Source organism: Durio zibethinus, chromosome 24, assembly GCF_047325235.1.
Source record: "Durio zibethinus cultivar Kanyao isolate XHJ-2024 chromosome 24, ASM4732523v1, whole genome shotgun sequence".
In the NCBI taxonomy this organism is placed as follows: domain Eukaryota; kingdom Viridiplantae; phylum Streptophyta; class Magnoliopsida; order Malvales; family Malvaceae; genus Durio; species Durio zibethinus.
This window is the reverse complement of record NC_143185.1, coordinates 8,579,092-8,594,065: the sequence shown is the minus strand read 5'-3', so window position 1 is coordinate 8,594,065 and position 14,974 is coordinate 8,579,092. Positions and strand designations below refer to the sequence as shown.

Below are 14,974 nucleotides of genomic sequence, written 5' to 3'. Positions count from 1 at the left end.
TTTTTTATGCTAAACTAATTAACCTTTGTTTTAGTAATTAATGAAAGAAAATACCAATTACCAACTAATTAATTAGGGCCCTTTTCATGAGAATTAATAATTTGGATCATCTGAAAGAAATTTAATTATCACCATAGAAAATAAGCTCTAGTTTGATCTAATTATCAACTTGTGAATGAAGCATGCTTGTGATATAGTAATCCTGATCCGTAAAATTAAATAAATATTCTATATTTAAATGACTAAGTTAAGAAACTACACTTGATTCCTAGAAAAAGCAGCAATTAAATATTATCCATTTCTTTGGAGTCTGTCCAACCCATAAGTTTTATTTATTTATTTTTTGTTTTACAGCCGCCTTTATTATCAATTCAACTCCTGAATCATCATCATACATCTCCAACATTATAAATATTCGGAAGATAGCCCATGAAAATTCAAGAAAATCAAAGCAAAGAACCCATTAATATTGACTTGTTAAGATGGAAATAGAAGATGGCTGCTTCAACCAGCTTCCTCCAGGCTTCCGATTTCGCCCTACCGATGAGGAACTCGTTCTTCACTTTCTCTATCCCAGGGCCATGACCTTACCAGCTGGCCATCCCAGCATCATTCCTGAACTTGATATTCATCTGCTTCACCCTTGGGAATTAGATGGTCAGCTATTCTCTCTCTGTCTCTCTCTCATATATTTGCTGATCTTTCTTAATTGTAAACGTTTTCCTAGCGATAATATGGTTTTATTGACTGAATAGGCAAGGCACTGTTGAGTGGAAACCAGTACTTCTTCTTTAGCCAAATGATGGAAAATCGAACCCGGGAAAATGGTTATTGGAAGCAACTAGATATTGAGGAGCCCATTTTCAGTACTGGTGCAGGCAAGAAGGTTGGCGTAAAGAAATTATTTGTATTCTTCATTGGTGAAGCTCCGCTTGGTGTAGAAACAAATTGGTTGATGCAAGAATATCATCTTTGTGATTGGGGCTCAGCTCTTACGTCATACTATAAAAAGAAAGGAAATAAAAAATTTGTAAGTTATAAACTTCTTATTAATTAATTTGTTAACCATTTTGATTATTTGGTAGCATGTTCATGATTATGTTCCTTACTTGGAATTTACCCTCTTTTTTACAAAAGGATTGTAGTGAATGGGTTCTATGTAGAGTTGAAGAGAGTAAGCGCAATGCTCAGAGCTTCAGCTACAACGATGAAGCGGATGGAACTGAACTTTCATGCCTTGATGAAATGTTCTTGTCATTGGATGATGATTGTGATGATATATCTTCCTCCAAATTGTTGGGAATATAAGTAGTTTTGTATCTTGTTTAGTTGTTTCTATATCTTTGGCTAGCTGTAAAATGAATTTAACTGATATATATATATATATATATGCCTAAGGTATCTTTGATTCAGCTTCTTGCCTGCAAAATTGCATGTCAATTGTCATACTTCAAAACTATCCTAATTGATACACAATCAACAACGGTTGAGGGTTTTTATTTGGATAAAAAGCACAATGGGCAGTAGACAAGGGGTTCACTCTCAAAAAATTTTCATTTAAAAGATAAGAAGAATTTTTTACATTGGAAGTTGCTCATTCAAAGGACAGGTCATGACTTGTTAACTAATGCTTGTTGTTTGTCTACTCTTTTGATTGTAGCATTTGTTTTATTAATATTGAGAATAGTGACTAAAATCCCATAACAGATTTGTTTGAAATTGGCTAGATATTGCTTGATGAATAAGAAAACATGCAGAAGAAGAATTTTAAGAAAAAAGAAATTCTCAATAGGCAAGTTTAATTTGCAAAAAAAAAGTTATAAGAGGAAAGAGATTCTTAATAGGCAAGTTTGTATACTTATAAATAGGTAAAGTCTACATAAGGTTAAGTATGAGAAAAAGATGTAAGAGAGTTGTAAGGTTTTATGGGATAGATAACCCATAATAGTACTAGAGATTTACGTCTTATAAATGTGTATGTTTGTGAGAGGACTAGAAGAGACTAAGAGGGTCCACATAGGTATGGTGCATATGAGTGGACTAGAAGAGATTGAAAAGATCTACATAGGTATAGTGCATGGGTGCACATGGGTATATATTTGTTTGGGTTAAGAATCCATAGGACTAAAGGAGATTGAAAGGGTTTATGGGTATTAATTGTAAAGTGAGATTGATTTGATGTATATTTGTAATTCTTTATAACTAGTGGATCTTTTTTCTCATTTGTGGAAATAGGTTGGTTAGGTCGAACCACATTAAATTGTTGTCTTTAGTGTGATTGATCGATTATTTGATTATACTTTCGCTAGCTTGATTGGATAGAGGCTTTTTGCCTAACAAGTGATTTCAGAGCTGTAGTGATCCCTAACAAGTGATATCAGAGCTGTCATAATCCCCAACAAGTGATATCAGAGCATAGTTCGAGGCATGGAAGGAGGCAAGCCTAGACAAGCTCTATTCAAGAGAAAATTTGAGTTCATGTTTTGAGGGTTGAAGATCGATTTACATGAAGTGTGAAGACACACAAGAGAAAATGATTGTGAGACTTCCATTGTAGATGAAATCAAGCATGTCTAGCATTAAGACTAATGATTTATGGAATTTGAGTCAATGTGGAGATTGTTGAGAATAGTAACTAAAATCTCATAATAGAGTCATTTGAAATTAACTAGATATTGCTTGATGAATAAGAAGACTTACAGAAGAAGAATTCTAAGAGAAAATAGATTTTTAATAGGCAAGTTTGACTTGTAAAAGAAGAATTCTAAGAAGAAAGAGATTCTTAATAGGTAAATTTATATGCTTATAAATAGGTGACGTTTTTATAAGGTTAGGTATGAGAAAAAGATGTAAGAGAGTTGTAGGACTTTATAGGATAAAAACCCTATAAGATTACTATAGATTTACGTTTTATGGTTCTATATGTTTGTATGTTTGTGAGTAGACTAGAGAAGACTGAAAGGGTCCACATAGGTATGGTACATGTGAGTGGACTAAAAGAGATTGAGGGAGTCTATATAGGTATGGTACATGGGTGCACATGGGTATGTATTTGTTTAGGTTAAGAATACTCTATATGACTAGAGGAAATTGAGAGAATATATGGGTATTAATTGTTGAGTAAGATTGATTTGATGTATGTTTGCAACTCTCTAAAACTAATGGATCTTTTTTTCATCCGTTGATGTAGGTCAATTGGACACTAATGAATTTTTTTTCTTATCTGTGAACGTAGATCGATTGGGTCGAATCACGTTAAAATGCTATCTCTTATGTGATTGATCGATTGTTTAATTATGCTTTGCTTGATTGGATAGAGGCTTTTTGCCTAACAAGTGGTATTAGAGTTATGGTGTTCCAAACAAGTGATATTAGAGCTATCATAATCCTCAACAAGTGATATCAGAGCATGATTTGAGGCATAAGGAGAAGCAAGCCCAGAAGAGCTTGATTCAAGAAAAAACTTCGAGTTCATGTTTTGAGGATTTAAGATCGGTTTGTATGAAATGTAAAGACACAAAAGAGAAAAATAATTGTAAGACTTCCATTGCAGATGGAGCCAAGCATATCTAGCATGAAAACTAATGATTTATGGAATTTGAGTTAATGTGGAGATTGTTAGGAATAGTGACTAAAATTTCATAACAAATTTGTTTGAAATTAGCTAGATATTGTTTAATGAATAAGAAGACTTGTAAAAGAAGAATTTTAAAAGAAAAAAGATTTTTGATAGGCAAGTATAACTTGCAAAAAAAAAATTCTAAGAAGAAAGAGATTCTTAATAGTCAAGTTTGTATGCTTATAAATAAGTGAAATCTCTAGATTTAGGTATGAGAAAAAGATGTAAGAGACACTATAATAAATTTTTCATATATTAACGTTCGGTTATACTGATGGTCAAATTGCATCAGTAAAAGAGATTTATATTGATGGTTTTTTAATACTGTCAAAATATACCATACATTTTTCAACACTTTATACAATCATCGATATAGATAAACTTTTTCTGACGGTTTATAACTATCCGTCAGTATAAGTATGATATAAATTAACATTTATCTATGCTGACGGTCAAATTATGTAAGTAAAAACTATATATACTGATGGATTTTTGTTACTATCAGTATAGAAAGTGTCCATACTAACACTTTGTATAACTATTGGTATAGGTAAACTTCTTCTGACGGTATATAAATATCTATAAGTATAAATATGTTATGTACTAACAATTATAATAACCATCAGTATAAGCTCAAAAAAATATTTATTCCTAATTTCTTTTTTAAAAAAATATTAATTCATAATATTTCCCTCTAATAAAAATTTTCAAAAACTATAATTTTATAAAACTATAATTATTAATAAATAAAACTTGTAGCTTAATTAATTTAAATAATAATAAGTTTTAAATAAAATTTGTAAGTATTATGTTAATTAATAAATTCATAATTAAATATTAGACTAAAATTTTTTTAAATTTAAATATTATATTAATTTGGTTTCAATTAATATTTCAATTTTAATATGGTTTCATAAAATTCTAAAATAATTCTAGATCGAAAGTCAAATTATAAGTAATCTACATAGTAATATTTATATTCATATAATATTTTTCAATGTTATTTGTAAAAGTTTTTTTTATAAACTAATATTTATCGTTAATTGTATTAGCAGTTTGGGATTCCAAAGTTCAAGAAAGGAAAATGAATTTTAAAAATGATCATAAGGCGTTTTACAAAAAAAAAATACCTTCAATTTTTTATAAGGGAATATTTAAGGCATTTTTGGGGCAAAAACACTTTGTATAATCTCAAAAAAAATATTGAGATTATTGAAGGCATTTTTGACAGAAAATGTCTTGTATAACCTTTTCTAAATGAATAATTCATTGATTATTGAATGCGTTTTTTACCAAAAATGCTTTGAATAATCTATGAACTATTCAAGGCATTTTTGCCCAAAAACACCTTCAATAACCCCATTCAATATTTTGTAAGGGATTATTCAAGGCGTTTTCTCACAAAAACATCTTGAATAATCCCAAAAAAATGAGAAGGGATTATTGAAGGCATTTTTAGCTAAAAAAAACCTTTAATAATCCTATCTAAAAAATTGGAGAGGATTATTCAAAACCCTATTCAATTTTTTGTAAGAGATTATTTAAGGTATTTTTCATGCAAAAATGCATTGAATAATTACCTTATAAAAATTGAAAGGGATTATTCAAGGTGTTTTTTGCCACAAATGCGTTGAATAACCATATGCCAAGATTTTTTAAAGATTATTCAAAGGGTTTTACTAGCCAAAAATGTTTTGAATAATCCCCATTACTTAAAAATTGGATTATTTAAGTTACCATCGTATATGCCAAGGAGATTATAGTAATTATTAAGGATTTAATATATGTGGATTCCCATTAACTAAACGAGTGAATTTGAAAACGAGATGTCCTAAAAATGAAAGAAAACCTCGGGTATCGCATTTTCTCAATGATCACACTTTCTTCTGGAATCTATGATTCCATGAACCAAACGTGCCCACATCTTGGGCATAAATATTTTTTCATGTTATTTGCAAAAGTTTTTTTTATAAAATAATATTTTTATATAAAATATTCTCTAAAAAAGAATGATACATATGTAAGAGCTCCATGCAAAACCAATCCAATAAATGCTCAAAGAAAAGCTTGAAAAAGATTGGTCCTTATCCTCCGATGTCTTGGGCATGAAAACCTTTAAAAAAAATCTAAACTTATTAAAACAAAAGTAGTGAAAATTTTGTTCCCATCGTCCTTACCTTGCCTTCAGTCCTTACCTCATTTAAAGCTTATCTCATCTCACTCTCCCTTGCCCTTAATCTTTTTAACTTTGTAGCTAAAATCCTTATTTAAAATATTTCAAGCTTTAAAACTTTGTTTTCATTCAAAAAATCCCTCATTTCTACATATTTTTACAATTTGCCTAGATTTTGTCTTTTTGCAATTGTGAGTTATTTCAAATATTCTCTATTTCCCTAAAACCCAAACCTAAATAACTCCATATTGATAACCCTATTTCACATCTGTAGCTTTCTTGTTTTTGTTTTAAGCTACTTTCTTTCTATCTTTTGTCTCTCTCTTACTTATTCAATTGAAACTGATCTTGTGATGGTAATAAGTTTGTCTTTTTTTTTTCTTTCCCATTCACAAGCCCCCATCTAAAGCAACATTGACTTAGTTGTATGTAGTTCTATAATAGCATCTTTAATTCTCATTCTATCACCAAGGATAATGTTTTTTTTTGTTTTTATTGATGGTTCCTTGAAGAGTCAAATGAGGAAGAAAAATATGAAATTTCGATTGAATATAGAATCTATTATCTACTGACAAATATATATATATCAACATTTGTAAGTAAGTTAATTAATTATTTATAATAAAAATTTGATTTAATAAAATTTATTATCTATTGACAAATATATATATCAATATTTTTAAGTAAGTTAATTAATTTTTTATAATAAAAATGTGATTTAAGGTGGTGGCATTTGTAATCAAATACTATATATATGGTGGCTTTTTTAATTAAATATATATAATAAAGCATTTGGCAACATAATAAGGTTTATATAATTGTTTACATATTGTTTAGATTATATATAATTGTTTATTATTTATATATATTTTTAGATTATATATAATTGTTTATTGTTTGGCTTTTTCAATTAAATATAATAATAAAAATATATAGTTATTTATATGGTGGTGGCATTTGTAATCAAATACTATATATATGGTACTTTTTTTTAATTAAATATATGGTGCTAGCATTTGGTAGCATAATAAGGTTTATATAATTGTTTAGATTATATATAATTGTTTATATATTGTTTACATTATATATAATTGTTTTAGTTGCTAGCTAATGCCATGACAATAATCTTTTAGTTTCTAGTTAATAGTAGCAGTTTCTATAATATATATTGACATTTTCTTTCTAATTACTTATTTCAAATTGTAGTCGAAGTTTGAATTTTACAAATTTGATTCTGATGAGCTCGTTGATAAAGAAATATTTTAAAAAATTAAATGTTGGGTAATAAGAAATATGTGTGTTAAGTGGAGGCAATGGAAGAACAAATTGAAGTCTAAATTTTATGATAAACATAAGATACTAGAGGAAATGGCTGCAAAGGTTGATGATTCTCGAGTAGACAAAAGTTAATTCCTATTTCTTGTTGCACATTGGTTGACTAATAAAGCAAAGATAAATGTTTACAAAATATACTATTTACTTTATTTTAACACTATGATAATAATTACAAAGTTATTATAATATATCTTTTCCTGTTCATTTGTTTAAAGGAACAAAGACAAGCAAAACAAACCACTTAAAATTAAATGAGCCTTATTGCACAGAAACAAAATCATTATCGAGGATCATTCAAACCTTGGTACATATATCAATTTTCCTTGCATACTTAGTTAAATGAATATGAAGTTTAATTTTTATATGTGCGATTTTGTCATTACAATAATTAATATTGTACCTTTATAAAAACAAGAAGCTAATAGAATTCCACCATCACGTGCTGAGGTGTATATTCTTTCTCATACACGTAAAGATGGAAGTGTTGTGAATGATAAGGCAGCTAAAATTGTGATATTTAATTTAGTTATTACTTGCTTTTACTTATGTTTAGTTTCTTTATATTAAAATGTTTGTTTACAATTTGAGTGAAAAAATGTTCGAGCGAAATTAGTGCTCAAAATTTTGAAGTGAATTTAAGGACAAATGATGTTTATTAAAAAGTTAAAGAACCAAAGAGAAAAGGGTTGATAGGTACAGTATCTACCTCATCTAAACAATATGGTCTTTCATCTTCTGAATTGATTCAGCATAAGAAAAAGGTACAAGAGTTGAAGGTTGAAATTAAAGACTTGAAAGAAACTTTAAATAATGTCTTATCGATACTTAAAAGGCAAATCCTAATGAGAATATAGATATCTTGAATACTATTACTCACATGATGAATAGAGAGGTATATATAACATCTATTTTAGTTTATATATATATGTAAATTATCATCTTGCTCATAAATCTTGAACCTCATTGAAATTTTTTTTGAATTATTTTTAGGTTCCAGATGCTAGTAGTACTAAAAAAATCACACGTGAAAACTATTGTTCTTCAAATTTAAGTCATCAACCTTATCAAAATGAAAATAGTAAACTCGTCGTCACATGATATATATGTGGAAATGCTTTGCTTGATACTTGTTTCCTAGATAGAATGCCAAAATTAATTTTAAATCTAGGTTTTAAATCATGTAATTGTGTTCTTGAAACATTATGCATTGTTTTTCCCATAATCATTAAATTACATTATGATTTAAAGCCTACTCTTTTTCCCTTGAGAAGGCTTTTTTGCCTTTTTTTTTTCCTTTGAAAAGGGTTTTTTATGATGTAAGCATATTTTGTAGTTGTAGACTTGAATGTTATAGTGAAAATATTTGTTTAATGATAGTTTTATTGACTAAAATAATCCTAGGTTGATTTCATTAAGTTTTTATTTGGAATTAAACTAAAAGAATAAAGAGATTACACATGCAAATTAGGTTATTTCTTGTTCATTCATGCATTACACTTATGAATAGGATGTTTATAAAATTATTTTTGCTAGTATATAAATGGATGATTACCTTTTGTATCTATGAATGAAAAAGATATTTATAAAATTATTTCTACTGGAATATGAATGCATGATTACTTTTTTATCTTCTGTATATATAAGATAATTTACAAGAATTCTAATTGGATTTTTTTATGCTATGCAAATGCTTTTTTGTAGAAATCTTTAATGGGATCATTTATTTTAGAAAATTATTTATTTACTCTGAGCATTGTGTTTGTAGGTAGATTTCGTTTTGTTTTGGATGTTATGCACTTTGTTGAAATAAGGTTGTTGTGTTTTGTGATGCTTGATTGATATATTGAATATTGTTAGTGAGCTAGGTTCATTGAGCTTATTAGTTATATATGTAGCTACCCTTGTTAACTTTTTGTATGAATAAAAATATTTTTGGTTTTGGAAAGGGCTTGTAATAGGTGCATGAATATTTTTTCTTCTTGAGGTGGTTTTGCAATTGTTTATTCATTTATAGATTTTTTAAGATTATCTTATTCAAAGTTCTATTAAAGTTTTAAGGTAATCGAAAGGTCTTTAGGTGTCTAGTGGTGCAAACTTATGATTGTGTTTTTTAGGGTGAGGAAGTGTAACTTTTTATCTATGTTTGTGTTATCGATGTTTATTTTATCAGACTTGATACAATGACTTTAGTTTTTCACTTATACTAAGTTTGTGGATTATAAATAATTTAATTGTAGTTTTAATGTTATTAAATATCTTTTACTTTATTGTGTTTTTTTTTGTTTATATGAAAATATATCATACTATGATTATAAATAAATTAATATTAATAATTGAAAATATAATTTTTTAAAAAATTTATCAACGTCTTAATATTTATACTAATGCACTTGATCGTTGAAATATTTCAAGCAATACAACAGTCACCAATTATCAATAAAATATAATAAAAAATTAAAATATATAAGTCTATACTGACAATCTCTAACCGTCGATATAGGCAAGAAAATTAAATGATACAATTCTATATTGACAGTCTCTAACCATTAGTATAGGTAAGAAAATTAAAATATACAAGTCTATACTAATGAATGCTAAGTGTTAGTATAGGTAAGAAAAATTACAAGTCTATACTAATAAGCATTAACTATTGGCATAGGTAAGAAAAATTAAAACATATAAGTCTATACTGACTAGTGCTAGCTATCGGTATAGGTAAGAAAATTAAAATATACAAATCTATATTGATGGGTTTTAAGCATCAATATAGATAAAAAAAATTACAAGTCTATACTGACGAGCATTAACCGTCGGTATAGGTAAGAAAATTTAAAACATACAAGTCTGTACTAACAAGTGTTAATCATCGGTAAAAGATATAATTGTGGAACACACAACAGAGGCTATGCTAACAGATATACATTTACTAACAATCTTGAATCGTAGGTGTATCTCTACGAGCTATTTTGATACCTTAAAAATTGTCAATATAGGTCTACACCGACAAAGGATATAGTAACAGTTAAAAATTTGTCAGAATACACATTTTGACCATTGGTATAGGGTTTATTGTGCTATATTGATGGATTTTTTAGTTTTACCGATTGGTTTTTCAGCATCAATATATGTCAGATTTCTTGTAGTGAGAGTTATAGGGTTTTATGGGATAGATATCCCATAAGACTACTGGAGATTTATGTCTGACAAGTATGTATGTTTGTATGTTTGTGAGTAGACTAGAAGAGACTGAGAGGGGCCACATAGGTATGGTGCATATTAGTGGACTAAAAGAGTTTGAAAAAATTCACATAAGTATGGTGCATGAGTGCACATGAGTATGTGTTTGTTTTGATTGAAAATACTCCTTAAGACTGGAAGAGATTGAGAAAGTTTATGAGTATTAATTATTAAGTGAGATTGATTTGATGTATGTTTGTAATTCTCTACAACTAGTGAATCATTTTTCTTATCTGTGCATATAGGTCGGTTAGCCAAACTATGTTAAATTGCTGTCTCTTTGTGATTGATCAATTGTTTGATTATGCTTTCATTGGCTTGATTGGATAGAGGCATTTTATCTAACAAGTGGTATCAAAGCTGTGGTGATCCCCAACAAATGATATTTGAACTATCATAATCCCTAATAAGTGATATCAAAGCATGGTTGAGGCATGGAATGAGGCAAGCCCAAAAGAACTTGATTCAAGAGAAGATTTTGAGTTCATATTTTAAGGATTAAAGATTGGTTTGTGCGAAACATGAAGAGACATAAAAGAAGATGATTCTAAGACTTCCATTGCAGATAGAGCCAAGCATGTTTAGCATGAAGACCAATGATTGATGGAATTTAAGTCAAGGTGGAGGTTGTTGGGAATAGTTACTAAAATCCCATAATAGATTTGTTTGAAATTGGCTAGATATTGCTTGGTGAATAAGAATATTTGCAGAAAAAGAATTCTAAGAGAAAACAAATTCTTGATAAGTAAGTTTGACTTGTAAAAGAAAATTTCTAAAGTGAAAGACATTCTTAATAGACAAGTTTGTATGCTTATAAATAGGTACAGTCTCTATAGGGTTAGGTATGAAAAGAAGATATAAGAGAGTTGTAAGATTTTATGGGATAGATATCTCATAAAACTATTGAAGATTTACATCTTATGGGTGTGTATGTTTGTATATTTATGAGTGAACTAGAAAAGATTGAGAGGGTCCACATAAGTATGGTGCATGAGTGCACGTGGGTATGTGTTTGTTTAGGTTAAGAATACTCTATAGAACTAGAGAAGATTAAAAAAGTCTATAGGTATTAATTATTAAGTGAGATTGATTTGATGTATGTTTATAATTTTCTATAAGTAGTGGATCTTTTTTCATCTATGGATGTAGGTCGATTAGGCATTAGTGGATCTTTTTTCTCATCCATGGACGTAGGTTGGTTGGGCCGAACCATGTTAAATTTTTATCTCTTGTGTGATTAATTAATTGTTTGATTATGCATTTGATGGCTTGATTGGTTAGAGGCTTTTTGCCTAACAAGTGGTATCAGGCTATAGTAATCCCTAACAAGTGATATTAGAGTTGTCATAATCCCCAACAAGTGATATTAGAGTATGGTTCGAGGTATGGGAAAAGACAAACCCAGAAGAGTTTGGTTTAATAGAAGACTTCGAGTTCATGTTTTAAGGATTGAAGATCGATTTATGTGAAGTGTCAAAACACACAAAAAAAGATAATCGTGAGGCTTTCATTGTAGATGGAGCCAAGCATGTATAGCATGAAGATTAATGATTGATGGAATTTGAGTCAAGGTGGAGATAATTGGGAATAGTGACTAAAATCCCATAACAGATTTGTTTGAAATTGGCTAGATGTTATTTAATGAATAACAAGACTTGCAGAAGAAGAATTTTAAGAGAAAATAGATTCTTGATAAGCAAGTTTGACTTACAAAAAAAAAATTTTAAAAGAAAAGAGATTCTTAATCGACGAGTTTGTAAGCTTATAAATAGGTGAAGTATCTATAAGATTAGGTATAAGAAAAAGATTTAAGAGAGTTATAGTTTTTTATGAGATAGACATCCCATAAGATTATTGGAGATTTATGTCTTAGGTGTGTATGCTTGTCTGTTTATGAGTTGACTAGAGAAGATTAAGAGGGTCCACAAAGGTATGGTGCATGTGAATAGACTAGAAGAGATTAAAATGATCCACATAGGTATGGTGCATAGGTGCAGATGGGTATGTGTTTGTTTGGGTTGAGAATATTTCATAAGATTAGAAGAGATTAAGAGCGTCTATGGGTATTAATTGTTAAGTGACATTGATTTGATGTATGTTTGTAATTCTCTATAACTAATGGATTTTTTTTCTCATCTGTGGACATAGGTCAATTGGACCGAACCATGTTAAATTATTGTTTATTCTGTAATTGATCAATTTTTTTATTATGCTTCCATTGGCTTGATTGGATAAAGGCTTTTTGCTTAACAAGTGAATCAAAGTTGTCGTAATCTCCAACAAGTGATATCAGAGCATGGTTTGAGGCATAGGAAGAGACAAGCCTAAAAGAGCTCAATTCAAGAAAAAACTTTGAGTTCATGTTTTGAGGATTGAAGATCGGTTTGCATAAAGCATGAAGATACACAAGAGATGATAATTGTGAGACTTCCATTGCATATGGAGCCAAGTGCGTCTAGCATGAAGACTAATGATTGATGAAATTTGAGTCAATGTGAAAATTGTTAAGAATAGTGACTAAAATCCCATAACAGATTTGTTTGAAATTGGTTAGATATTACTTAATGAATAAAAAGACTTGCAGAAGAGGAATTCAAAAAGAAAAGAGATTCTTTATAAGTAAGTTTGACTTACAGAAGAAGAATTCTGAAAGGAAAGAGATTCTTAATAGGCAAGTTTGTTTGCTTATAAATAGTTGAAGTCTTTATAAGGTTAGGTATGAGAAAGAGATGTAAGAGAGTTGTAAAGTTTTATAGGATAAACAACCCATAAGACTATTGGAGATTTATGCCTTATGGGTGTGTATGTTTATATGTTTGTGAGTAGACTACAAGAGACTGAGAGGGTCCACATAGATATGGTACATGTGAGTGGACTAGTAGAGATTGAAAAGGTCCATATAGGTATAGTGCACGGGTGTGCATGGGTGTACATTGGTATGTGTTTATTTGGATTAAGAATACTTCATAGGACTAGAGGAGATTGAAAGGGTTTGTGAGTATTAATTATTGAGTGAGATTTATTTTATGTATATTTGTAATTTTTTATAACTAGTTAATTTTTTTCTCATCAGTAGATGTAGGTCGATTGGGCTAAATCACGTTAAATTACTGTTTTTTGTATGATTAATTGATTGTTTGATTATGCTTTCATTGGCTTAATTGGATAGAGACTTTTTGCCTAACAATTAAGCCTTGGCAAGGGATCACAGCTTACAATTTTAGAACAAACCACAGTAGAACAATCATTTGGACTCAAGAAATTATGCATGTTAAGTTTTAAAATGAGAATATTCTATGAAAAATTTCAACTGTCTGAGGCTAAGAATGGCCTTTAATGGACAAATCCAGCCTAATTGTATTGCCATTCTGGTTACAAGGCCTGCTAGAAGTTATTACTAAGAGAGAAAAGGATAAAAAAAAGGGAAAATTAGATTTAGGTGTATTAGAATGGAAAATAATTAATGCTCCATGATTTCATTAATTATTTAATTTATTTATATTAAATGTAATGAGGTATATAATTATCAAGACAAAATTATTTTCCTTTTTTTTCTCTCTTCTCATCCCACACTTTCTTTTGTTAATCAAAAGAAGGTAACTAACATTAACAAGGGTCAAATCTAGTCCAACCAACACTACATTGGTCAGAGGGAGTCAAACTGGCCCTTGCCAACATCAATTCAACAAGAAAGAAGAGATCAAGTTTTTTGTTCTTCATTTGTTAGATTGGAGCTAACAAAGAGTAATTTTGCCCTAGTTGACCACCGTCGCATCAATTGGGCCAAATTTGATCTTTGTTTTTGTTAACTTGCCCTTGGCCAATTGATTGAGAGAATGGGAGAAAAAAAGAGGAAAAAGCAAAAAAAAAAAAAAATGAGAATGGAATGGAATGGAATAAAAGAAAGAATAAATGAGCAAAAGGAAATGGAGAAGAAAAAAAACTTTTTAACTGTATTATCCAAAACAAATCCATCAAAATTTAGATTTATGTAAAAATGTGCCTATGAAATATTGTTTGAAATATTGTTAAGAATATTGATGAATCGATAGTTTTTGGTGTGAAGAATATATTCGCTCACTCTGTCAATAAAGATTTATGTAATGTATAAAGGTCAAATAATTATATGTTTCTACGGTTATGTTTAATAAAACAATCTCAAACAATATTCAAACTGAATATATCAAAGAACAAAAAATCAAATTATCCCTCTCTTATGTAAATGTAGTAGGAATCAAACAAATAGAGCAATATCAATTCTAGCAAATAAATCATCAAACCAGAAGTACAAGGACACAAGTAATATTCATGGAAAACCTCATCAAAATGAAGAATAAAAACCATAGATAGCAACCAATAATCTTCACTATCGAAATAATGAGAATTCAAAGTTCTCTCTAAGTAGAACAAGAAGTATACAACCATAATATATCAAGATTAAATAATCTTGGAAAAGAAACAATATTATAAGAGAAAATTGAAGAAGTCTCACCAAACTTAGGGATTAACAAACACCTCTAAAAATAGTAAGAAAAAAATTAGAAATTTGGTATCCACTGCTACACTGAGAGTAATGAGTCTTGAACATACTGATAAAATTTTAACTCAAT

At 29.1% G+C, this 14,974-nt stretch overlaps 1 protein-coding gene across 1 annotated transcript; it reads left to right on the top strand.

Moving 5' to 3' along the window:
• The first annotated feature begins 348 nt into the window (after positions 1 to 348).
• On the top strand, positions 349 to 1,393 carry LOC111316057 (NAC domain-containing protein 104-like). Its single transcript, XM_022918072.2, has 3 exons — positions 349 to 657; positions 756 to 1,030; positions 1,138 to 1,393. Exons 1-3 carry the CDS (start codon positions 483 to 485, stop codon positions 1,306 to 1,308), a joined length of 621 nt encoding a protein of 206 aa, XP_022773807.2. The 5' UTR covers positions 349 to 482; the 3' UTR covers positions 1,309 to 1,393.
• Positions 1,394 to 14,974: the final 13,581 nt, after the last annotated feature.